Source organism: Neovison vison, chromosome 1 (assembly GCF_020171115.1).
Source record: "Neovison vison isolate M4711 chromosome 1, ASM_NN_V1, whole genome shotgun sequence".
Lineage (NCBI taxonomy): Eukaryota > Metazoa > Chordata > Mammalia > Carnivora > Mustelidae > Neogale > Neogale vison.
This window is the reverse complement of record NC_058091.1, coordinates 313372286-313398963: the sequence shown is the minus strand read 5'-3', so window position 1 is coordinate 313398963 and position 26678 is coordinate 313372286. Positions and strand designations below refer to the sequence as shown.

At 50.3% G+C, this 26678-nt stretch overlaps 1 protein-coding gene across 1 annotated transcript in view; it reads left to right on the top strand.

Moving 5' to 3' along the window:
- Nucleotides 1-26678, top strand: part of ADAMTS16 (ADAM metallopeptidase with thrombospondin type 1 motif 16) — a 176818-nt gene that overhangs the window by 119703 nt on the left and 30437 nt on the right. The window contains exon 21 of the mRNA XM_044233985.1: nt 15652-15778. Within this exon, the coding sequence (XP_044089920.1) occupies nt 15652-15778 (127 nt within the window). The remainder of the gene's footprint in view (nt 1-15651; nt 15779-26678) is intronic.

Genomic DNA, 26678 nt, shown 5'->3' with positions numbered 1-26678 from the left:
TGCCGTAAGAACTAAACCATAGGCATGACTGAATCGATCAAGTTAGTTCACTGCAAGAACATTCTCAGCCAGAGCCAGACATACTATACTCTGATAAAGAAATTTTTCAAATGTAGAAACACAATATTCAATTTTATCTGATATTTAGAAAACAAACAAGTTTTCAAAAAGATATAAGATTTCAGCTTTGTGAATTCCTGGTTTAATAATTAAGCATAATATAGACAGTTTTATATTTAAGTAAAAAAAAAAAGTACACAAAATGGGCACTTGCATAAAGTAAGAATCTAATGAATAAAGAAAAAGTAAAAATGGGATGGCATTGAAAGTATAGATTGCTCTAGGCAGTTTAGACATGTTAACAATGTTTATTCTTCCGATCCAAGAGCATGAAATGGTCTTCCATCTTTTTGTGTCTTCTTCAATTTCTTTCATGAGTGTTCTGTAGTTCCTCAAGTACAGATCCTTTACCTCTTTGGTTAGGTTTATTCCCAGGTGTCTTATGGTTCTTGGTGCTATAGTAAATGGAATCGATTCTCTAATTTCCTTTTCTGTATTTTCATTGTTAGTGTATAAGAAAGCCACTAATTTCTGTACATTGACTTTGTATCCTGCCACGTTGCTGAATTGCTGTATGAGTTCTAGTAGTTTGGGGGTGGAGTCTTTTGGGTTTTTCATATAAAGGATCATGTCATCTGCGAAGAGAGTCTGACTTCTTCTTTGCCAATTTGAATACATTTTATTTCTCTTTGTTGTCTGATTGCTGTTGCTAGGACTTCTAATACTATGTTGAACAAGAGTGGTGAGAGTGGGCATCCTTGTCGTGTTCCTGATCTCAACGGGAAGGCTGCAAGCTTTTTCCCATTGAGGATGATATTTGCTGTGGGTTTTTCATAGATAGATTTGATGAGGCTCAGGAATGTTCCCTCTATCCCTATACTTTGAAGCATTTTAATCAGGAACGAATGCTGTATCTTGTCAAATGCTTTTTCTGCATCAATGGAGAGGATCATGTGGTTCTTCTCTCTTCTCTTATTGATTTGTTCTATCACACTGGTTGATTTGTGAATGTTGAATCACCCTTGCATCCAATGGATAAATCCGACCTGGTCATGGTGGATAATCTTTTTAATGCACTGTTGGATCCTATTAGCTAGGATCTTGCGGAGAATCTTAGCATCCATAACCATCAGGGATATAGGCCTGAAATTCTCCTTTTTGGTGGGGTCTTGTTTTTTGGGAGGTTTTGGATCACGGCTTCAATATCATTACTAGATATTGGTCCATTCAGGTTGTCAATTTCTTCCTGATTCAGTCTTGAAAGTTTATAGGTTTCCAGGAATGTATCTTGAGCACTGAAAAAAAAAAAAGAAAAGAAAATAATACAAGTAAGTTTTTTTTAAGTAAAAATGAATTCAAATATTTTTTTAAATTTTCAGCATAACAGTATTCCTTGTTTTGGCACCACACCCAGTGCTCCATCAATCCGAGCCCTCTCTAATACCCACCACCTGGTTCCCCCAACCTTCCACCCCCCCGCCGCTTCAAACCCCTCAAATATTCTTAATAGTTGCTCTAATAAAAGACATGAAAGAAATAGACAAAAACAAAGTTTGACAAAAAAAAGTAAGTCTGGACAGTTAACACTAATGTGCTTGACCCACTGAACACTTCCCATCATTAACTAAGAATAAAATAATGAAATCATATTTAAATTCTGACATTAAGAGCTTTCTAAGGAAAAATAGGATTCTCTTCTGTGCACACGGAGAGCAGACAAATGGCTCTAATTACAAAACAGAGAGAAGTATACAGGCTCCTCGCTGGGGATGGGGCCAGACAAGCTGCCATTGTCCCCACTCAGGACACGGAGGAACAAAACTATGTTCATAGCCATCCCTGAGCAGTAGCCTGAAGGGCGGCTAGTAAGGGGCCCCTCATGGACAAAGCAGCGCTTCATGTCATGACCACTTGAAGGTCAAGGCTTTGTTCTGCTTAGTCCTAACATGCGCTCTTTTTTGATCCACGTGTGATGGACTTGTCAGCCCTCCCCAGTAGTCTGAGATCACACGGTTAATTGTCAAGGATTAACCATAGAGCATCGTCTTCAGTTGGGGATGGTTAGTTCCCCAGCTTACCAGTGGCTGTGTTGAGGAAACAGTTGACCAGTAGGCAGTGAATTCTGGTCAACTCTCTCTGCCTGCCTCTCTGCCTACTTGTGATCTCTGTCTATCAAATAAATAAATAAAATCTTAAAAAAAAATTTGGCTTAGAGCTATGTTCTAAACTCTCCACTATGCACCAGGCAATGTCTGGGGATAATGCTTTTTGCTCAAGTGAAAACATTGATGTGATTCACAATTAGCATTTCTCAGACAAATCTTAGGGGTGCTGGGGTGGCTCACTTGGTTAAGGGTCCACCTCTTGGGTTCAGCTCAGGTCACGGTCTCAGGGGTGCGAGGTTAAGCCCAACACTGGGCTGCACGCTCGGCAAGGGGCTGCTTGAGATTCCATCCCTCCCCTCCGGTCCTCCCCCAGCTCGTGTACGTGTTCTCTCTCTCTCTCTCTCTCTCTCAAATAAAATCTTTAAAAATTTCTCAGACAAATCTTAAAATTGGCTGTGAACCAGCCTGTCATACTTTTCCAGTACCATTGTCTCCGCCATCTACCAATCATCTAAGGCATGAACTTTATTAGTTCATCGATCAAGTTCAGAAAATGGAATGGGACCATGAGCAGCTGATAGCAAACCGTTCTTTCCCTCCCTCACTTGCTCCGTCAACAAGCTGTTGGCAGGCACGCGTCTGATCCTCAGGCTTCTCAAAGTCGGGAGGACATGCAGAGACCTTCGCTTCACTTCCGCTCTGTGGACCGAACAGTGACATAGTAACCTGTTCCCGCCCATGGAGAGTGTCTGGTGCCTTCCCAGTGTTCCAGCCGGTGAAACAAGGCACAGGAGCGCGTCTCGGCCTCGGGAGGGAAGACTTCAGTCCTGCAGTCCTGCCTTACGGGCCTGAGGCACGATGGTGAGACTGTGAGGGAAATGACGTCCGCTGGCTCTGTCCTCAGAAACATGAGCGTTCTCCAGAGAGGAAGCAGACAGGGGTGCCCTGGGCTGAGGAGATGCAGGGACCCTGGAGCGTGGCGCAGGGGACGAGGTCCGGCGGTCCTTGCGTTGTCTGCCGCCGCACAGCTGCTCCCCTTGTCGGCCACCATCTCCTTCTCTCCTCACAGCCACTGCTCGAGGAGATCTTTCCCACCTTTGCTTGCTAGAAGGCTCCGAATCCTGCAGAAAGTGTCCCTCCTTTTTTTACACTGTAACAAAAGGGCTGAACTTGTCCTCTTTGGTCCCTGAGACCAAATTGAAATAGGTCTTGCTCTCTCGTCCCTGCATTGGGTTACCTTTGAGCCAAGTTCATGAAAATGCCGACCGTGTCTTTATCCAAGACGCTGCTAAGTTACCCTGACATCTTTGTTCCCAAAAAGCAGAGGAGACATCGAGGAAAGGGTCATCTTCTGGAGAGGGAGCACCTTTCTCGGGGCCTGGGCTGCGATGTCCACCCCTGCCCATCCCCACAGGCATGCTCAGAGGACCAGGGTGAAACGGGGAAGCCCGACTCTTCCTGGGGATCAGGGATCCTTCAGCTTGCCCAGAGCCTCCTGAGCTGGGACATACCTCCCCGACCAGGGGCAGTCGGTTCGAGTGTCCTTCAGAGGTCAGCCCCATCGCCGAGTCACACCAGGCCGCTCTCACCATGCTCCCGCTGTGGGGAGAGTGCACATGTGCCTGGGTTCCCGGTCTCTGGTACCCACACTTGGCGCCGGAAGGACGGGTGCTGGGGACCCACAGTGAGACCAGTGGCTCCACGGTCCGCCGTTTTGGATAGGTCGCCGTATCTGGGGAATCAGATTCGGGCCAGTTCCTTGTTGCAGGAGAACATCACGGGACATCCATAGATGACTGTTGTCCCCACCCTCCAGGCTCTGGGACACGTTAGGACAGCAGAGGCTCAGTGTGACTGTGGCAGGCGGAGCTGTCCCCTGCATGCCGCGGGGAGTCCCTGAGACTCGGAGAAGCACCACCCACTCTGGTTTCCTGGCCTTCTCCTCCCCCCTCCGATTCCGGGGGTCCTCAGTGCTCGGGCATGACGCACCCGTGAATACTTAGCCCCGGCAATAGAGATGATGCTTCTCAAAAGACGGCGCGCATTCATTTGTGGAATATTTTCTAGTGCTCCGTGTAGTTTTGCTTCCGTGATTGGTTTCTTTCTCTTTATAAAAGAAGGATAAAGTTGGACAACAGCTGGTTTTCATTCGATAGTTAGAATCAGTGAGAACTTGGAGCCAGGTGAAACCGTCGTCTTCAAGACGAAATCGTCCCCTTCCAGGTACTTCAGCAAAATATGAAGATTTAAAAGTGATTTCTGAAGAACAGGCCAGGGCTGGCTCCCACAAGACGGTAACAGTTTTCTGAGCACTTGGCTCGCGAAGCCCCATCTTCCACAGGCGGGCTCCGCTCTGGGCCTGTCCCCAGGGACGGGATGGCCCTCTTCGGCCTGCACACGTCAGCCGTCAGACGCTGCGCTGCTCCTCTCTGCGCCGTTACCACAGGCCGCGTTGGACTCCGCCCGTCTGGTTCTGGCACTCCTGCGCGCTCGGTGACTTCTGCTTCTGACAAGTCGTTGAGCGATGGCAAGCCCTGCTGAGATCTTGATTTCCAGATGTGTCCGCAGTCTGAGAAACGAGACCTGAGTCTCAGTAACCCTCCAGCTAGGTGCTAGAGGAGACCCCGTTTCTCGGGAAACTCATCTGACGCACCATTATCCATACCTTGCTGGGACCCTCCATGCTGTGGGGCATGTGGCTGTCTCTGTGTTTTTATTTTCTCAGAATATTCAGCAATTTGAAAACACTCAGAGCCAGAAATATTTCAATTCACTTTTCTCTCTCCTTGTTGATATGGGCTGGGGACATCCATTTCGAATGAAGGGCTCGCGCATCCCGCCACCCACAGAGGGACGTGACGCGGTGGGCCGCCCCAGTCTTCGTTACCTGGGAGATCCGTATCCCTGTGCCCCGCCGTGGGCGCCCGGGCCGTAAGTCTGTCTGCTGCCCATGTGGATGGCGAGGCCCTGCGGCCTGCGGGCTGTGGCGTGTGACGACTACCGTGCTTAGCCAGCACCCCCAGCCTGCCTGTGCCTTGCTCCGTGCGTGTGATCTGATTTCATCCTGGTGAAAGAGCCCGGAGATATCAGGTGAAGTTCTCCTTCTGAAAATGCAGAAATGGAGGTAAATGCCGTAGTAGGACTTGAAAAGGTAATTTTATGTACACTCCCAAGACCATCTCGGCAGAATGCCCAGGGTCTGGGCCCATCAGCTACATGGAAATAAATCGTTCCAACACTGTGGGATCGAGCGTCACTCGGATCGGTTTGGTTTTGAGGCTCTTCCATACCAGGTTCCTATCTGTAAATTTTCTTATTGTCCTGAACTTTTCCCTGGGTCTGAGACAAGGACTTGGGGCCCCGGGTTTGGTGTTGCCTGGGTTCTGAGCCTGTCTCCACCATGCTCACTGGTGCTGAGCTCCAGAATGCCCCTGGGCCACAGGACATGCTCTCCCCAACCCCAGATCAGCAGCGCTCTCAGTTTCCTGGCCTGGATGTCTGTGGTCCCTTTTACACCTGACCTGGGTATACGTCTGTCTTTGCTATCTGCTGTGCTCTCTCTGTGTTTGCCTTCTACGACAGCCTGGAACAGGATTGGATCATGGCCGGTCATGGCCTTTGCTGCTTTTCATTAGCTGCTGAGTCCTCAGGGTCTAGCATCGGGCCTGGCCCTCACCAGCCACCAATGGTCTATTTGTGACAGGGCAAATGCAGGATCCCGGTGACATTTTTTTTTTTTTTAAGATTTTTATTTATTTGACAGACAGAGATCACAAGTAGGCAGAGAGGCAGGCAGAGAGAGAGAGGGGGAAGCAGGCTCCCTGCTGAGCAGAGAGCCCGATGCGGGATTCGATCCCAGGACCCTGAGATCCTGACCTGAGCCGAAGGCAGCGGCTTAACCCACTGAGCCACCCAGGTGCCCCTCCCGATGACTTTTTGATTCAAAAATACCCGAAGGCCGTGTTTGGGAAGGGTGATATGGGCTCATCCCGCTGTTACCAGAAACACGTGCCCCTCCATGGGGGCAGCTGCAGCAGGGCTCCCGTGCCCCCCTCACTCCTGCCCCCAGACACGAAGCAGGGAGCAGGGCCTGGAGGTCACGTCCATCGTTCCGAACTCGAGTTCCCTTGCTTCAGCTCCCGGGGAATAGAGTTTAAAACACTGCCCGCCAGTGTAGGAAGTTCTGAAATAGAAAGCAGTGCCATCGCTTTCTGCCTCAAACACAAATCAAACAAGAGGTTACAGTTTCTCCCTGCATATGTCATGTTGGATGGATGGAAAGACTGTGCCGGGAAGTGACGGGCTGGGCCTCGCGCAGCTGGAGGAGACCGCGTGACGTTTGTGCCTGGCCCGCCAGGCATCGCGGCAGGGCCCTGCCTCTTAAAATCTCATGACCTTAGGAGCTACTGAAGCCTTTTATGCCTTGGTGAGTCCATCTATAAAATGAGGATAATAATATAAGCTGCCCTATAGGGTTCCTTTAAGGATGAAGTGACAGACTACCTGTAAAGCTCCTAACACTCTATCTAGCCAAATAAATGTCAGCCCCAATTCCCTTCTGTTAACACTACAGCTTTGCCTTAGAAACCGGACAGTTTAGGTTCTGAAACTCTTGAAGCAGGAGGGATCCTGTCATGATCTTATTCTCCATGAGGCCCCCCAGCAGGGACGAGGAGCACATTCCTCCTTATTTGGGATTATGCCGTCACCTTCAAAGGAGTGTTCTTGTGCACACACGTGTGTGTCGACCTGTGCGTGTGCACACGCGCACCCCTGGAGAAATGTATGCACGGGTGTGCAGGTTTGTAGTTGCTGTGGCTGGGGGTGTCAAAGCGTGGCCCCCATCTTCCCGCCACACTGTGACAGAGGCCAGCGAGCAGGACGTGGAGGCAGCTGAGGGCACTGGTGTGAACAGAGGGCAGGAGGGAGGGCGTGGAAGCTTCAGTCTGGGGGACAGATGACTGGGGGTCTCTGCTGCAGAGAGGCGTTCCTGTGACCCGTGTCCTGACTTCTCCACTTCCTTGGATGGAGCCTGCCTCCCCTCTGGTGACTCACGCCATCCTTCCCCGCTCTGTCCCGACAGCAGGGATGACATGGCGGCTCGTCTTCCTGTGGCTGTTGCCAGACAAGCCTCCTGACGTGCTGGACGCACTTGCCCCACGCTGGGGGCCCCAGCTGTCTCTCTGTTTGGTACTCGGAAACCTCTTCTATAGAATTCTGTCTTCCCTTGGTCCCCCCGGGCTGGTGTCTCGGCGTCCATCCTAACAGCCCGTATGCCCTTCCTTACCCAAAGAGCAGACGCCCCAAGATGCTGAGTATGAAATCCTTACACTTGTGGTGAGCAGAAGTCTCCGATGAAGGACCCAAGGGAGCCCTTTGAACGGGGACCATAGACGAGGGCGCCTGGGGGGGCTCAGCTGGCGAAGCCTCTGCCTTCGGCTCAGGTTGTGATCCCGGGGTCCTGGGATCGAGCCCAGCGTGGGGCTCCCTGCTCAGCGGTGAGCCCGCGTCCCCTCTCTCTCTGCCCCTCCCCTCACTAGGACTTTACTCTCCCTCAAATAAATAAGTAAAACCTTAAAAAAAAAAAAAAAAAACATAGCACTGCACGTAGACATGAGGGTTGTTTATGTTGTTTAACACTTAACACTGGAGTGGACCCCAGGAGCGCAGGTCTGGGAGAGCATGCGGGAGGGAAATATTCAAAGATCTGAGAGGCACCACACAGAGATCGAGGCTCACAGTCAAGGCTGAGAAAAGCTCCTGACTGTTCTTAGCCAAGCCCGCGGGCACGGACTTTCTGGTCCTCGATCAAAGCAAAGACCTGATCTCACATGATTCTCTGTAGCTCTGGCTTGGTGGTGAAAATTTTTTTTGTTTTGTTTTGTTTTTTCAAGATTTTATTTATTTGACAGAATGACACAGCGAGAGAGGGAACACAAGCAGGGGGAGAGGGAGAGGGAGAAGCAGCTTCCCACGGAGCAGGGAGCCCGATGCGGGGCTCCATGCCAGGACCCTGAGATCATCCCAGGACCTGAGCCGAAGGCAGACGCTTAACGACTGAGCCACCCAAGAACCCTGAAGAATCGTTTCTTACAGCATCGCCCAAACCTGTTCCCAAGTAGCCGGGCCACATGACACCACCCTCCTCCCGGGCCTCAGGTGCGCTGTCTGGGCTCTGCCCACAGAGCTGTGATGCGCGGGAAACAGACGGGGAGTCAGCCTCCCCAGCTGCCCTCTGCCGAGGAGGGCAGTTCAGTGTGCGTGTGTGTGTGCATGTGCACCGGTACACAGGCGTGTGTTTTATGGGGCCTCTGCCGTGCTCTCTGGTTGGGCTCTCTGTGTCACAGCGGTGGCCGGCTGGGTCGGAGAGAAACCGGAACGTCAGCTCCTTGGGCAGCCCTTGAGGCTCTCGATGCTGAGCCTTCCAGCGAGAAGGGGCGGGAGGGAGGGGGCGGTCAGGGCAGGGGGCTGGACAGGCTGCGGGCAGGTAGAAGGTCCCGTGGGGGTCGCCTGGGCGGTCGGCCCCTCCTGCCCTACCTCTCACGGCCCCGTGTCCACGATGTCAGAAGACACATGAGCATTTTCGTGAGGACCCACGTTTGCAGATGTCGTCATTAGTTTTCGTTAAAATGCCGTTATCAGATAGAAAAGAAGACGAACCGCTCTCCGACCCAAGGTCACTGCGAGTGTTTTCACACATTCCACCCCATGTCTCTCCCACGTGCAGCCCTTCCTGGGCGTCCCTCCTCTGGACTGGACGGTGACCCCCGCGCACACTAGCATGCTATTTGTATCCACCGCTGGCGGAGAGTCCCTTCTTAGGTATGGAGGGAGCAGCCCCTTCTTAATGTGATGGTTCAGATTCCTGAGGAAGCACAAGCGTTACTGAGCGTGGTCGTCACAGTGATTTCAGCAAACTGTTACGATGACCCTCCCCAGAACCCCAAATTCCTTAGTGATTACAAGTTTAGGCTCCACACTTAGGTGGGAATTCTGAGGGCATCGTTCCTAAAAGTCTTGGGCAGAGAACATGTGTGCCCGTGCGCACACACATGCACACGCACACACAGTCTTGTTTGCTTGTGGGCACAGATCTGGAGCAGTGGCACGAGATCTGACGTACGGGCTTGTAGAGAATCCGATTTCACCCCCTGGAGCCCGGCCGCCACCCATGTAAGATCACAGGGTGGGGAATCTCGTGGAGGGGAACAGACTCGGGGGTGGGGGGTGACTGACCCCGGCCAGCAGCAGCTATCCCATGCAAGAGCCTGTTGGAAATGCAGATTCCTGGGCTCACTCCGGCCTGGAGAATCCGAAGGCCTCCCACCCCAGTCTGAGAGCCCATCCAGGGAGTGACTGCCATTGGGTTCCTGTGAGGGCCCTTCCCTCCTCACGCACTGTGTGGAAAGCCCGCTTGGCAGGCCCCCGCCCAGAGCCCGAGGCAGCCCTCCCGGGCACGTCTGCGGTCCTGGTGTTCAGGAACCCGGGAGATCCGTTCCCGGGAGGAGCCGGCTGGACGCGAGCAGGAAGTTGAGTGAGCGCGGCTCGCTCGAGAACAGCGGCCTTGAGATCGCCCGGCAGGGACCGCGGCGGCCCAGGGGCGGCTCGGGGCCCTCTGGGAGGGGAGCTGAGGCAGGTTAAGTGGACGGCGGGGAGGAGAGCTACAGACGAGAACTTTCCTGGGAAACACCCAGCACCCGAGTCAGGCCGTCAGCGTCTCCTCCCCATGTGACTTTCATCAGTCGTTTTGAAAAAGGAGGAAGCAGTTCCCGCTAACAGGGTCCCAGACCTACTTACCTACTTGCGGATGCTGGCGGGTGAGAACGGAGGGCAGCTCTTTAACTGGCCGCGGAAGCTGCTGGGAAGCCAGGCCGGAGGTGGAGGTGGGCGTGAGGCGCGCACCCCGTGGGTGTCCCTGCACGTCCCCGTGGGCAGCTCACATCCCCTCTGCAGGGAGGATCCTGCCAAGTGCCAGCCCCGCGTGCCCCCCAAGCCAGAGCTCCCTGTTCCTCACCCCTGCTTTCGCTCCAGAGGACCTTCTCCTCCTTTCCAAAGCTGAGGCTCTGCAAGGGCCCCGCACCGTGTCCCTGAGGTTCCTCCCCGCCAGACTGGCTCTTCCTCTCCTGCTCCCTAAAGTGCTCAGTCCTCCTCAGCCTTGGACCAACACCTCCTTCCTTCTCCCACACCCTCCCTTTGTCTCTCGCCTTTGCTGCACTCTCTCGTCCAGTCCGTGAGGATGACCCTCCTTTCCCTCATCCGACCGCTTGCCCTCCTGCCCCTTGCACTCACGTTGAGCTTTGGAGGAATTTAACTAGCACTGGCATTATTTCTTCATTTACGTGTGGTGGGATCTGTTGGCATCGTTTGACTCTTGCATTTTCAGGAATTAGGTCTTCGAGATGGTTTTGTATTCTGTCTGATAACGAAACCGCATAGATTGTTTCCCTCTTCTGGAGTTTTGCTAATTCAAAAAAAAAAGTTTTTTGTAAGATTTTAAATATTATGCTTATAAATTTGAACAAAGCTCCCTCATTAAATTCTCTTCATTTCTTCTCCGTAGGATGTTTTCTTATTCTCATTTTGTATCTTGCATATTTGTGCTCATTCCTTATTTTCTTCATTAAGTGGGTGTGTAAACTGGCAGGTTAGTCAGGAAAACACAGGTCCCTCTAGGTGCATCAGGAAAGAACTCAATGTAAAGGATCATTTGCTTGCAAAATAGTTGGGAGGGTGGGGGAGTAAAGGTCAGAGAGAGCTGCCATTCACTCTCAGAGTCACTCTGGCTATTTAAGAGCCAGGAGGCTGTAGAACAGTCCAGAAATCACCTGTTAGGAGAAGAGCCAAGCCAGCCTTGGCACAGATGGTTCCCAGGAAAACGGCTGCATCACCACAAAGCTGATGCTCGCCACAGTGCACGCTCAGACCCGCTGCGTCCACAGAGGTGGCTGTGCAGCCCTGACCCTCTTCTGCTCCCCGCATCCTGGGCTTTGGCCCCTCCTCGATGGGATCTGAGCCCAAATCTCAAGGACAAGAGGTCACCACCCCTTCCCCAAAGTCAGCTCTTGGATTTTCTACTTTCCCTTCTGTAACATATTTGCTTCTTCACGTTTTTGTCTGGAACCATACACTGGCATCTGTCCATTGTCTAACACACGGATCTCTGTTTCCATCTAGATCAGTTCTTTCTACTTCCGTGAGCTTTTTCTCAGAGCCCATTTGCTCTTACATTCATTGATGTCCATCCTTATTTACTGGTGTAAGTATTTCCGATCACAAACAGTCCTCCAAGTATTACGTTTAGCCACGTGCCACAAATTCTACTTCTTCACCACTGTCACTTTCTTAAATGCACTCATCTGCACCTACGAATCACCCTCCTGTTTGGTCCTACTTCTGTTGCTAAAAATTTCAGGACAACACTGCATTCCCCGTAAATATTCTTCTCTTCCCCGTAAATATTCTTCCTTATCCGCTGGTGTCCTACAGGGTTGTCAACCCAAGAGGGCACTGCCCGTGTGTGCAGACATTTTAGTCGCCGCAATGAGTGGGGGCGACCACCGCTGGCGTTGGGTGGGCGGGACCCAGGGATCCTGCCAGGAGCCTGGCACTTTGTACAGCTGTGCTTCCCTGCAAGCAGTGCTGTTGCCCCATGTCGCTGGTGTCCCGCTAAGAAAAAGGAAAGATCTCCAAAGTCACCGGCTAAGAAAAGAACTGGCAGAGCCAGAACACGCACGTGCATCAGACAACCCCGGTTTTCCTTTAGGTTATAGATATCTGTATACTTCGTAATTGTTACTAAATTATTTCAAGAACTACTAGCTCCAGATTTCCCTCTTATGCAGTTAAAGGTAACAGCTCTGGGACTTGGCTGACACGGAGGCACTCAGGAAGGGAGCCAAACAAATGTCTCCAATTGAGAAGAAAAACAAGCACTTTAATAAAGTAAACGCTTTTTGCCATTTCAAAGCAAAACCAAATTTCATATTTGCTTAATGGAGAGCCTGCGAATTGCTCGGAACCCCCAGCGGCCATTAAGTCCGGGTTGTTTGTTGGGACTGGAGCTGAAGGGTTGGCTTTCACACGTCTTTAATTTCCAAACAGGAAACCAAGCTGAAGCCAGTATTTAGAGAGTCACACATCCTAAAAAGTCAAGCCAGTTTGGTTACAGAATGAAAAGAACGGACTGTTTAATTGACGCGTCAGTGGAGAGGGAAGATCGGCTTTCCTTCTCTTCTCATTAGGACGGACACACTCTTAGCAGTTTCAGGAAATTGTGCCGCTGCTCGGTATCAGCCTCACTTAGATTAGATCAGTGTGGTTAACTAGCTTGATTTAGAGAGGCCCCATGACTCTTTGCAGAACAGCTTAGGCAGACATGCATTTCTTTTTTTTTTCCTTCTAATTTTATAGTCTCTCATTCCTTGTTAGTTAAGTGGAAAAGTGGGTTCATAAAACGCTGATGTCTATTTCCTGTCCACATGGAGACATGGGCCCTGCTCATCGGAGGTAACGTATAAACAAGGGAACGTACCCCTACCTACTTCGATGACTTTTTGGCTAGGCATCAGCTCCCCCCACTATTAACTTGTTAGACTTAGAAGTTCCTGAATATAATGAAATTGGCCAGTGGCTTAAACACTCTTTAATAAGTGAGGGGACGAAGTGACCCACGCACACTGGGGAGATTATGGAGAGAGTCGGCGTACGCTCTCTGCCGCCCAGAAATACGCTCCAAGGGATGACGCGTCAGTCTTCACCGAATCTTGTCCTTAGACTCACCCTGTGTCTTGCCGGTGCCCACATGCTTTGAGAAGAAGCAGGGGCCTCAGGGCCGTTGGCCAGGACAGGTGAGGACAAACCCGAGCCAGCCTTGTCTGAAACTCTTTATTCACAGCGCTTCTGACTGCAAGTGTGGGGTGTTTGCAACACCCACAGCCCCCAACTGTCCAGTGCCCAAGGGGGTGACTGTAGGTCAATTCAGACATGAAATGCCTGGAGTTCTTCAGACTCTCCAGGTTTCAGGGCTTGACCCCAGTGGACTGTTCCTGTTTAAAACACCAGTCAGAAGTCCTGGGTGCCCCACATACCCACATTTTGATCTGATGTAGCTACAAAGTTGGGCATTCTTACCGTCCCTCCCTTTCAGGTTTGATAATCTGTTAGATCAACTTGCAGAACCCAGGAAGGCTCAGTACTTGAAAATTCCAGTTTATTTTAAGTCAGAGGAATGAAGAGCCAGAGGAAGGGGTACCCGAGGAGGATTCTCCAAGGATCCCTACTGCAGGAGGCTCTGTCCCTGTGCAGCTGGGCTGTGCTATCTGCTCAGCACAGGGATGTACCCCCCAACCCAGAAGCTCTCTAAACCCTGTGGGTTAGGTTTTCTAGGGAGATTTTGGAACTTAGTCCTGATTGAGTAAATCCTTGGCCTTTGGGGGTGAACTCCATCTCCAATCCCTTTCCCATCCCTGGAGGGTTGTGCAGAGCCCGACGCGGGGCTCTGTCTCTCAACCCAGAGACCATGACCTGAGCCGAAATGAAGAGCTGAATGCTTAACCGACTGAGCCCCCAGGTGCCCCTCAGTCATTTTTAGTCACTTGTTTCTCATCAGATCTCATTGAAATTGGGCAGAAATGGTTGCAAAATTTACATTAAGGAGCATAAAATAAAAACTTCATAACTTGGTTAAAATATAATTATGTCAAGTCAGCAGAGAACTGAAAAATTTTATGAAACTGTAAAAATCCTAACCAACACTCCCTCGTCCTTCATCAGCACCCACAGGGCTTAATCCCTCCAAGTGGGCAGTTTGGGGCTCAGACACGTGAGCCGCCACGCCGGTCCCCTTTTGGAACCAGGGAGGACTCTTCTCTTCTGACTACTTAAGAAAACCAATTTCCAGGGTGCCTGGGTGGCTCAGTGGGTTAAAGACTCTACCTTCTGCTCAGGTCATGATCTCAGGGTCCTGGGATCGAGCTCGGCATCAGGCTCCCTGCTCAGTGTAGAGCCTGCTTCCTCCTCTCTCTCTGCCTGCCTCTCTACCTATTTATGATCTCTGTCAAATAAATAAAATCTTTAAAAAAAATTCATAGAGAATGTAACTTTCCCAGGTTAAGGCATTGGCTTGTCTTATTCGTTCTGACATAGCTTAGCCGCTCTGTCCCATGTGTATTTTAGAGACTTTTGGTTTTCTTTGAGTAAAGAAGGATTTGTCTTTACATGGACCCTACTCTTAGAGATGGTCATGCCTGGGGTCTACACCGTGCTGTTCTTTCCTCTGAAACTGTATCTTTGGTTTGTCCCTTACTCTGACATCTGCCGGAATCCAGTTGGGTGCAGGAGGCTGTGCTGGATTGTGTCCTGGCTTGGGCTGTAGACGAGGGGGTTGTGGGGCCACACAAGCAGCAGGACTCCATCAGGCTTTCCAAGGGCAGCAATGAAATCATTTGTAGCTCTTGATATATTTTGTGTTCATTTTAAATCAATACCAGTTGAGTTCTTTTTCTTTATTTTTCTCTCAATTGGTTGAACTCTTGAATACTGTCCCGCAAAACGTGTATGTAGTTAGAGCTCCCTTAGTAAAGCATAGAGGGCAGAATGGTTCTGAGCAACGCGGGTTGTTAAGTCCGTTCACGCTGTTGCACGAACGTACCCATCGTCCATCCCCAGATCTCATGCGTCTTCCCAGACTGAAGCCCTGGGTCCACAGAAGAGTGACTCCCTGTTCCCCTCCTCCTGGGTTAGCCCCTGGCAAACCAACATTCTACTTTCTGCCTGTTTGACTCAGTTCTAGGAACCTCATGTAAAGAATAACGCCCTTTCTGGGAAATATAATGAATTAAGATACTGCACAAATTTGGGCATGTTTACAAAGCTGTAAACATTAGGGACATGAATGGGGCTGAGGATAGGACCAGCTTTCATTCCAGGCATTTCCACGGACATCATTCCATAGGACACCTAAGTCCTTATTGGGAGAAGGCCTCCGTTCAGCTTAAAACCGTGGCAAAATTTAACTCTCAATTCTCTGGTGACAAACTGCTTTATGTTTTTTGCCTGTATTTCTTTCTGGTTTATTACTGATTGCTTCCGATTGCTACTTCTCCAGCGGAAACACAAATCAGGTTATCGTGTCTCTTTTGAGAAGTGGGTTGCGTTCCCAACTGTGGAAACAATAGGAAAGAACAATGTGTCATCAAATGTACGTTAGCACCGATTCCAAGACAAAGACACACGTTGACTTTACAGATGCAAAAATCTGGGAGGGAAGTGTGCATGTCTTAGAACAGATGACATGCTCCGACAAGCAGTCGAGAAGACAAGTCAGACAAGGACTAGTCTGTCCAGAGCGGTCCAGCTGGTCATTAGCATAAACATGCTACCAATATGCTAAATCCTTTTTAAATAGGGATTTCTTTTGCTCTTCATCTGCCTTTCCCCAGAGAGTACATTTCTGGGTCTTTATAATATTTTCCACCCTTTCCTGCAGGGCAGATGACCACGAGGGCGGGCTGTTACCGAGACCTGAGGTTTCAAGTCAACACATCATTCTGCAGTCCCCGCACCCGACCTGTCACCGGGGTGGTGTCCTGCAAAGTGTCTGCCTGCCCTCCCAGGTAAGAGCTGTCACGTTCGTTCCGACACATGTCAGAGTTTTGCAAATATATCCGGTGCGTCTTGGGAGCTCCGGAATCTGGAGAAAGGTGGTGCTGAAGGCTGTTGTGAAATCCGGAAACGGGAAGAGGCAAGAAGAACCAGAACTGCCTTTACAGGTGTGTCTGAACTACCTTGGGACTGTAAGTGCTACTTCTCCTCAGAGCATCCTCTTTGCCGTATTTTCACTTTGATCACCGTGGGCTGGCAGGGGTGATGACGTACTGGGGTGACATTCGCGTTTTCCTTCTCACCCTCCAGTTCCTTTGTTTGCTTGTTTGTTTGCCTCCTGAATGAAACATGTCAGAAGGATCCATTCCAGACAGGACCGGTGGGGCGGGGTGTGTGGATTGCCGCAGTGTACGCGCACGCACACGCACACTCCCGCACACTCACGTATGAGATCAAGCCGAGAAAGCCTGCACTCTGGCATCCCGTTCTGCCTGGGGTACGGCCGTCCCGAGAGAGTTCTCAGGAAGGTGCCAGTGCCCCAAGTTGATAGGCTGGGCAGGGCCCTGAGGAGCAGCCACACCGGCCCTGCTCCCAGCTGTGACGACCCGGCCACGCCCATCCCCTCCCGGGGGTACACGGGCTTCAGCTTCACAGGGACACACCCCAGAGGGATTGGGAGAATCGTGTGAGTAACATCACATGGAATGAAAGTCTGACTCCCGAGTTGTCAGATAGCAAACACACTAAAAACTGTACAATATGATCTCAAACTTCTTGATCCCAAAAATCCCCAGGAACTGGTAAACTGATTCTAGGTTTGCAGAAATGGGCCTCAGCAGTGTGGGCACGTGACCCTCTCGCTTTGTCTCTGTGCTGTTGGGTCCCTGGTCACTGGCTCAGGATAGAGACAGAGGCCACTTATCTCAGAGATCAGAATCTTTCCTTCCATCATTTCTACGGAACCTCCTGACATGGAAACGTGGCTGTCCAGGGGTGCTGCTTGCTGCTCTTCTCTTCCGACACTGTGCTGAGTTCTCCAAAAAACCAGTTAACTGTGCCGTAGAGAGACCTTCCTCACAAAGACGAAGAGAAGTGTGTGCGTGTCACTTTCCTGTGCAGGAGGAACCAGGTAGATCTGCTTAAGCTCCGCATAGTTGGGCACGGTTGGTGTTTGCACGAAATCAGCTCGCATACCCTGTGAGGGGCTCCCACGCTTGCTGTCCAACCTGCCCAGTGAGGCTTCCCTAGAGGGGAGGTCGAGACAACAGCCAGAACTAAGTCCGCAGCTCCCAGCTGCCAGCTTGAGGACTTTAAGCATCAGCAAAGTCAGCTGTGACCTGAGAGGGGAGCCCCAGAACGGGCCTCTTGGTGTCTATAACCCACGCAGGCGCAGACCTGGAAGCAGGAGACACCAGAGCCACAGGCAGGAGCAGCTGGTGCTTTCCTGGGGGTGGGGTGCCGCAGGCCCCCCCTTGTGGGAGAAAGTGCGGCTCCGCTGCCCCTCTCTGCTGCCTCCATGTCGGCTGCCTGACTCTCTCCTTCTAAGAAGCCTTAGTTAGGGTGTCCGCCAGCTCAGGACGCTCCCAGCGGCATGCTGCTGCTGTGTGGTCGGTCCTGCTGTCACTGTGTCCCAATACGCCTCCCAGGAGGTGCCCCTCCGCATGTGTTTGCTCCTTCTTGTCTTTGTCGTTAGGAATCCCGACGCACGTGCAGTCACACACACTCGCAGACACATAAGTGAGTGCACACTCACGCACACGCATTCCTTCACTCCCACACGGAGGTCCCGCTAGGTGGTCCCTGTCCCCTCCCAGCTCACGCTCCGGGCGGAGGGAAGCAAGCAGCAGTGAGCAGGTGCCTGCCGTGGGTGCCCCGCGAAGGCTCTGCTTCCCTCTCCTCCTCTCCCACACCCCCTCTCCTTCCTTGATGCCCCGGGGCCAGCCCTGGTGGCAAGGTCAGCCTCGGGCGTGTGGAGCCGCAGGATGGAGGGACGTCCAACTCCCTGTTGACCTCCACAGGCGGAGTTGCCCTCACCCGGCCCCCGGCTGCCTACCAGCTCGGATTGGCAGGAAAGGAAGTTGGTCTCCCATGTTGGATCCCTGGCCTTGCGGTCTATGTCGGTGGTGGAAGCCAGAGCCTAACTTTGGCATGCCTTGGCTATGAAACTGTGGCCCAAGCCACCCCACACTGGCCACGGTTGCCTCATGTCTCTGCAGCTCATGCAGTCCTAGACCCACACTCCCGTTGTCCTTTCTCACTGGGCCAGTTCCCTTTCCACCCCTCGTTGTCCAGACCCGCCCTGGCCCATCCTCAGCCCACAGACCAGGGATGCCACTGTAACCCTTGTCCCGCCAGCCTGCTGGAACCCTCTTGCCCAGCTCCTCCTCCATTCTCCTCCCCCGAGACCCACACTGGCTACCCCCAACATGTCATCCATGCTGTATGCGGCACTCAGGAGCCACAGGCTACCAGGAAATCCAAAGCCCATGTTCTCAGTGGAGAAGTACGGCCCCTCTCTTAGGTGGCCCCCCAGGATGGTCGGCCATCCCACCACCCCTCTCTGGTCATTGGCTCCCTCCCAGGACTAGGATACTGTGTCACCTCCAGTGTCCTCTAGAATTCCTCCTCCTCCCCATCCACACTCAGCTCAGGACCTCAGACCTCCCGACACAAGAATCAGGTGAAGACCATCTCTGCTTCCTGCTAACAGCCACCTCTGACTACCCAACTCACTCTGGCCCTCCTTCCCAGTGAGCCAACAGTCTCACTTCTTCTGGAAAAGTCCTCATGTGCTATGTCTCTGATTCGCCTGTTCCTTCATGCTTATTAATTCCTTCCAAGAAAGATTAAGTGGATGTTGCATTTTCCACATGCTGTCTTGTCAACACACGCATATTAGGAAGTCACTCATTTTTCCTGCAGGTCACCTGTGTGGCCCATTGTTTGTCTTACCAAGCCTCCTCTGCTTCCCTGAAGTTTGTCCTTCTGGTGTTGAGGGATCTGTACTTAAAACATCTCTGTGTTCTTTGATGTATTCCAAACTTGGGTAAAATTTTACAAGTGAATTCTGTCAAGAGCTTTGTGTGCTGAGAGAAAAGGCACAGTTCAGAGCCGAAGGACTAGTCCAGGGGAAACTGCACTGACGCCTGGGAAAGGCATTGTTGAAACATAGTGAGGACGCCCTAGGTTCATCCAGGAAGCATCCAGAGGCCCCATCCATCTGCTCTTTGGCTTATGAGTAAGGTTTTCGAATATTTGTATTCTTACTGAAAAAGAAAGCTTTGGGAGGTATTCCTAAGCTTGGCTGTAACCTACTACCATGCTTTCCTGCCGGGGGATCCCTACTGAGGTTCCTGCTGCATCCCCAGTAAACAGCAGGGGCCTGATGACCAGCAGGATCCCCCAGGTTTGTACCGAACAGGTGGGACAGGATGTCCCAGCCTCTGGCCCCAACTGTGTACGTCAGAGTCCTTTTGATGGAGTGGACCATGTCGGCCAGAATTGTGGAAATGGTGGAAAGCAAGGATGGTGTGAGCTCGGCCGCTGGTTTAAAGTGTGGTTCAGAAGCCCCTTGTGTGTCCAGCTGGTATGTAATCAGGGTGACAGAGAGTGAGGGTGTGTTGAGGGAATTCATGTGAGATCCCCAGACTCTAACTGCAGCACACAGACTAAGTAGTCGATAACTCCCAGCTGTTTTTATTTGTGGTGTAAAAGGAGAAACAAATTCACATCCAACTGTGAAGCAAAACACAGAAGAATGAGCTTGTATCACACATATTAATCCTTGGGCATTATTATTTTATTTAAAGAATTGAGTTGGGAAAATAGAATTTAATTTAAGAAGTTGTTTTGTTTTCATCAGTGAAAACTGGCCATTTTCTGATCCTGATTCAATGGGATCCGGGAGTGGAGACTTTAAAACAACTTAATCCCTAGCCTTCTCGTCTTTAACTGAAATGAAAATGAAACCTGCTACACTGATTGCAACTCCCGGCCTCCCCATCAGCGTCTGCACGCTCGCCTGGGCCAAGCGCTGAGCTGGTGCAGCGCGTGGGCTGTGGGGCCCCAGCCTCGGGGGCCACGTGGGCTCCCCCAGCTGGGAAATGTCAGCAGTGGTGTGGGCTGGGAGTCAGGGGTCTCCTCACTGGAGGGAGAGGATCTTAAAGTTTCCAAGAGGCTGCTGCCGGCAGGAGCATCATGGCTAAAGAACGAGGCATCAGCCATTCCCGGCGGCTCCTCGGGGCTGGAGTGCAGCCAGGGGACAGCCGGCAGCTTCTCGCGGCTTGTGCTGCACACGGAGGGCTGGCTCCGAGCTGCCTTGGAACGGATGGCAGTGCACGCACCCAAGTCCACACCACCTCTGTCTTCATTGGAGCATGAATCAAGCTCTTTTATCACTTGCCTTTGAAACAAGAACCGTAAATCACACAGATGCTTATTTCCTTTATTTTTCTGAGTTTATCTAAATGGAGTGGCTCTTCATGTCATTTATCTTAACTAGTCTCTGGTTTTGGAAGCACGAACACTAACAGTGTGCCTTCCTGGACAATAGCGGGAAGATGCAAGAGGAAATACTTTCCAGATGGGACACGGACCCTTTTCCTCCCTCTTCACAATTCTCCTAGGAAAGCAGAGGAAGAGTTTAGTTCAAACAGATAGTGATCGATTAGACTTTGCTTTTTCTTGTTTCAGAAGATCACACCAAGGCAGGCCCCTCTGTAATCCTTTCCACCGAGTGGGTTATTTCTGCCCATACTTCGGTCACTCCTTCCCGACCCATTAGCAGAATTATTTGCTTTCAGCTGAAGGGCCTGGGTCGTGACAGGAAGCATTTGGTTGTACATTGTAGAAATGCAAGATGAGGTTTAGCATGTGACTCTGTTACAGAAGCTCTCCTGCAGCCTCGTTTTCAATGACAGGAGAGGGGCTGTGATTTTTTCGTTTCTTACCTCTTTCAGATACAAGCCACATGAGCATGAACTGCATGGGTTCCCAAGGGAAGGAGAAGAACCTTTCTCCCTCGGCAGTTCCCACATTTGAAAGGGTCTAACTCATGGGAATCCCAAAGAAGTGAGCGGGGTAGCTGATTTTACTATCCCAGTGACTGAGAAGGAACTAGCAGAGGTACTGGCATCAGGACCTGTGACCTGCGTCCAGGGCCCGGTGGGGAGAAGGGTCCCTGCTTCTCTCATTCTCTGCCGTTTCAATTTGAAATTCTTAATGACCTCTCATGCTGCCCTGGTTTCCACAAATTAAAGAGCCAGCCCTGCCTAGCAGCCACTTCTGTTCAGCCATGCTACCTGGGACAGGGCCAGGAAAGTGATTTCCTGGGGCCTGTGGGTCCCATGGATCTCCTGGGTGCCACAGCGGCAGATGGGAGGGAGGGAGGTTCCTTGGTGCATTTCTCTTCTGTCATTCTCCACTTCACTTACGAGGTGCATGCCAATGTGGCCGGACAGAAAGACGTTCCCAGGGTCACAGTGGAAGTTGCGTCCTTTGGGCTCCATGCTCCCCCATCCTCTTCGACTGGCCATGGACCCCACTCCACTGGGGAGCCTCACGCTGTGGCTCATGCGCAGAGACACCCCCTCCGAGGGCGGCAGACCCTGCTCTTCTTTCTGTGCCTTGCCCCACCCCATGTGCCCACAGTGAGAAGGCGCCTGACCTTCTTGGTTTGGTGGGGAAACCAGAAGTATCTGGAATTGACACTGTCTTTGGGCGCATGTTTGGCTAAAGTATGACGTCGCTAATTCAGGGGCAAACATCAGGACGGAGTCACCCGGGGTGACTGGACCTTAGTATTGAAGATGATGTCTGCCGCATTCCCCAAGAAGGACGTCACTTGACACCAAAACAATGAATTTCAGATGCATCCAAGGGGCCCTGGCTGGCTCAGTTGGTAGAGCGTGCAGGTCTTGATCTCGGGGTTGTAGGTTCAAACCCCATGTTGAGTGTAGAGATTACTTAAGAATAAAGTCTTTAAAATGTGTTCAAGCTCGTATGACCAAGGAAAGTCAGGTTGCAAATGTGAACAAACAGAATTCCTCACAGGTGAGGTTGAATTTTTTTTAAAGATTTTATTCATTTGAGAGAGAGAGTAAGCGAGAGAGACATCACAAACAGGGGAAGGAACAGAGGGAGGGGGAGAATCAGCCTCCCCAGTTTGCAGGGACCCCCACACTGGGCTCGATCCCAGGACTATGAGATCATGACCTGAGCCAAAGGCAGAGGCTTAACCCACTGAGCCACCCAGGGGCCCCGGCTGGGCTGATTTAATTTATCTCCTCTGTCACTTAGATATTAACATAGAAACCATTTCCAAAAAAGTATAAAAAACCAGTAACTTTCTAGATTTGAATTTGTCATTTGACACTTAAAAATATGCCTTAATTAGTTCTGTAAAATTTTTTTGTCTGCTTGTTTTTGTTTTGCTTGTTTTAGTTTAGTTCCTCTTATTTTGTATTTATATACATATCTCTCTATTTATCCACATGAACTAAAGCAGAAAGTCACTTTGGGAATACGTCTATTTTTCAGGGAACTTAAGTGGTTTTATACATTAAAAAGTATCTACATTTTTCTTAATATTTTTATTATTTTGGTTTCCAGGCCTTGGTATGTTGGACTCTAAACTTCACCAAATCCCCCCATGTTCAACATCACTGTCCTCTAAGTAATGACCACTATGACATACCCATCAAATATTTTGGAATAAAAATTATAAGCTAACTTACAGATAGACAGATATAGATGGTTGTTGGATGGGTGATGGATCCAGGACAGATAGACCCATGATAGGAGAGAACAGATCTGACTACAAGTCCTCACCTACAACCGCATATCCACTGCGTATACTAAACCGTGCTTCTGGAAGTATTTGTTGAAAACTGGAATCTTCACACGTCATGATTTCTTCTTCTTCTTCCTTTTTTTTTTTTTTTTTTTTTGCGACGGGGGATATAGGATACTGTTTTTAGTTAAGAGGTAACATTGCTTTTACTCTCAAACCTGTGAGTTATTTAGAATTATTACAGTTTAATATTTCCAACTCTATGGAGGCTTTACAGTAATTTGTTATTTCAGATGTTATTACCAAAGAAAGAGTTAAAAATTATATCATTTTTCTCACTTTTGAGACTCCCTTGATGGCTTGGGCATGGGAGTGTTTATAACTGTTTCCTGTGGGAACGAAGGAATGTGTGCTCTGTGTCGAAGTAGAGTTATTTATATGGCAATTAGATCACGGTCCTTACTTATCTATTCAAAAATATTCTGACTTTTTGTCTATTTCATGCATCTGTTTCTGAGAGAAATGTTTTAAAATCTCACTTCATAATTGTGTATTTTTCCATTTCTCCTGTTACTTCTGTAATTAACATTAAAGTTCCACATTGTGTGGGTAACATTATCGCTTCCTCACATGTTGTCCTGCGAAATGAGGACCATCTTTACCCTGGATATTGCTTTCCAACTTGAGCCATTTTTCCCTGAAGTTGACAATATAACCCTCACTTCCATTATCTTGTGCCTGACATTTGTTCATTTTCTGTGTTTTTAAATGTTGGTATTATGAGGTCTCTATGGATCTTGAAAAAAAAAACGTCCTTTGTGATGGATTTGATTTTTATCAAATCAATGCTATATATTCTCGGGGCGCCTGGGCGGCTCAGTGGGTTAAGCCTCTGCCTTCCACTCAGGTCATGATCCCAGGATCCTGGGATTGAGCCCTGCATCGGGCTCTCTGCTCAGTGGGGAGCCTCCTTCTCCCTCTCCCTCTGTCCCTGCTTGTGCTCACTCTCTTGTGTACTCTCTCTTTCTGTCTCTCTCTCAAATAAAACAAACAAACAACATACCTTCTCACACACATGCTTGGTCGCTTGCATGAGCTGTAACTGCTCCCGTTTTCGGAGTTTGAATCCAGTGTCTTGGGTGTCTTCCGTCTGCTGCACATTTTCTTTGCATCGTGTTGTTTCATGTTTCTGCTGATTCCTTATGAATTTGGAGGATCATGTTTATTCTCTTTTATCCCCACTCTTGCCAGAAGGTCTGTATTCTCTTTTTCTTCACACCGTGTGCTTCTGATAAAAATAAGTAGACAGCTGAATAAATGAGTCTAACTTAAAAAACACCCAGGATTACTCACACCCAATTCTCATAAAACCCTTACAGATAAATGATTTCTGGAAAAAGCTGAGTGAACGGTGGCAGAGCCTAAACTTGGGTACATCCATGCATGGATGGTGCCCTATCTTGGAATGTTCTGGATGCATCTTTTGGGAGTATTAGGAATCCCTGGGTCAGGAGCCAGTCTGGGCGGAAGCACCCCAGGACGGGGTCTGGGGAAGTGGGCCCCCAGCTCAGGAAAGGATTCCCCAACAGCACTGTGGGCCATTTGCACCTGGAGCGAGGTCAGCTAACAGTGGAGCCCCAGAGACAGGACCAGCACCGAGAAACCCAGCACTCTCTCCCCCTTTCCCCCCCAAGAAAGGCCACTAGCCTAATTTTGCTTTTTTCTTTGCCAGAAATAAAATAAAACACAATAAACCGTAGCAATATAAAAAAGAGAAGAAAACCACTCCATGAACCCTGGGTTCAGTAAGAATGACTTTTAGTGCCACTTGTGCTTTTGAGGTACGGAGACCTCATGTTAAGTAGCATTGCCCTTAGAAGAAAACATTGCTGAATTTGGGGATCCCGTGGATAGTGCTTAGGTTCTGATCCTGGACAAGCAAGTCAAGCGTGCTTTCACCTACGATGACATGAAATCATTAATATGTTACTTAGTTAGACTTTGCGACTTTCTAAAGCTGAGTGGGGCTGAAATGTACCTTTAGACTGTCTCCAGACATGCAGGTCACTGATGTCATTAGTGAGCTCAGTGAGCATCTGCCCACTGTCACAGGAAGAAGTCACACTCCTTCACCCTTCACAGCAACGTTCAGTCTGAGAGACGTCACATACTACAGTGTCTGCTCCGTTACCTGTCAGATCCTTGCATGACGACCTCGTATGTGACACCCTTCTAGATGGCTTGTGCCTGGGCCCGGATTCATGGGCCTCACGGGGCCAGGCCATCAGTGGACACCCGGGGACGGACGAGCGCATTTTGATGTGTGCACACGGACTCAAAGCATGGCAGGTCTGCGAAGTAGGCATGACTTCCCGCAGAGGATGACAGCAGACGTCTCTGAGCTCTTAGACTGGGTACCTTGTAGCATGGAGGGTAGGCATGCTCCGACCAAGACGAGGGCAAGGGCAAAGGCCTTGAGGCAGAGGTAGACGGGCTGTTGGCAGAGGGCTGGGAAGACTGGCTGGCCTTGGCCAAAGGGAGCCAGGGGCTGTGACCAGGAGGGGATCAGCAGGGATCCAGATGTGCACAGCCTTGGAGGCCAGGCTGGGGAGTTTGTAGTCTGTGCCTCGGGGGTTGTTAAACCTTGGGAAGGTTTAAGCATTGGTCCCATGTGACCCACCTCTAGGGAGCCTGGGGACAAGGGCGTGAGAGAGATGGGAGGCAGAGGGACAAGGGCGAGGGCAGAGCAGTGGGCTCCAGCACCTCTTTGCAGAAGTCTTGCCACCAAGAAGAGCAGAGGGACAGGACTGCGGTGGTAAATGGCCGTGAAGCCCAAGAAGGGTTCATAGCCATTTCTGTCATGTTCCCATCAGAGCTGGGTCAGTGTGGTATGCATGTTTGGAGACTGTCCGCCGGGGAGGTTGGAGGGAGCAACCGCGGCAGGCACCTGTGGGGGTCACCCTGGGGCCACAGAGGGACATGGCTTCAGACGCGGTGGCCTGCAGGGAGGAAGTTCCTTACTCATTATTTTTGTTTTTTATTGTGAAAGAGGTCAAGTCCTGGGAGTTTGAGGGGAGGTGCTGGCAGGGGAAGGAGAGCGCTCGGCGGGACAGTGACCACAGCAGGGATGTGCGTCCCCGACCCCCCGGCCGAGGCCCGAGCGGCGTCATCACCCTGGGCGTGCGTGCAGACGTGGCGGGCATAGTTGGCTTAACCAGGATTAGGATGAAAAGTAAAGCAACCAAACAGGTTATAATTCATCTCAATTCAGTGGTTCACCAGGAAAAACACATGTATCCAAGCGCGGCCCAACCCCGAAGGTCCGGCGTTCGGTTGCCCGGGTCTGCAGAGCACAAGGCCGGCGCTTGGCAGCTGCTGACGGCTGGTCCGTGAAAGGCCAGCTTAGTTTCAGAAAGGGGGCCGTCCCTGGGCCTGTGTTCTCGGGTGACTTTGGGTTTGGTCCCCATGTGACAGGACTTAGTTGTTCTCTAGTGTTGAAAGATGTGCCTTCTTTTTTTTTTTTTTTTTTTTTATTTTTTCAATTTATTAATTTTCAGAAAAACAGTATTCATTATTTTTTCACCACACCCAGCGCTCCATGCAATCTGTGCCCTCTATAATACCCATCACCTGGTACCCCAACCTCCCACACCCCCGCCACTTCAATCCCCTCAGATTGTTTTTCAGAGTCCATAGTCTCTCATGATTCACCTCCCCTTCCAATTTACCCCAACTCCCTTCTCCTCTCTAATACCCCTTGTCCTCCATGCTATTTGTTATGCTCCACAAATAAGTGAAACCATATGATAATTGACTCTCTCTGCTTGACTTATTTCACTCAGCATAATCTCTTCCAGTCCGGTCCATGTTGCTACAAAAGTTGGGTATTCATCCTTTCTGATGGAGGCATAATACTCCATAGTGTATATGGACCACGTCTTCCTTATCCATTCTTCCGTTGAAGGGCATCTTGGTTCTTTCCATAGTTTGGCGACCGTGGCCATTGCTGCTATAAACATTGGGGTACAGATGGCCCTTCTTTTCACGACATCTGTGTCTTTGGGGTAAATACCCAGGAGTGCAATTGCAGCGTCATAGGGAAGTTCTATTTTTAATTTCTT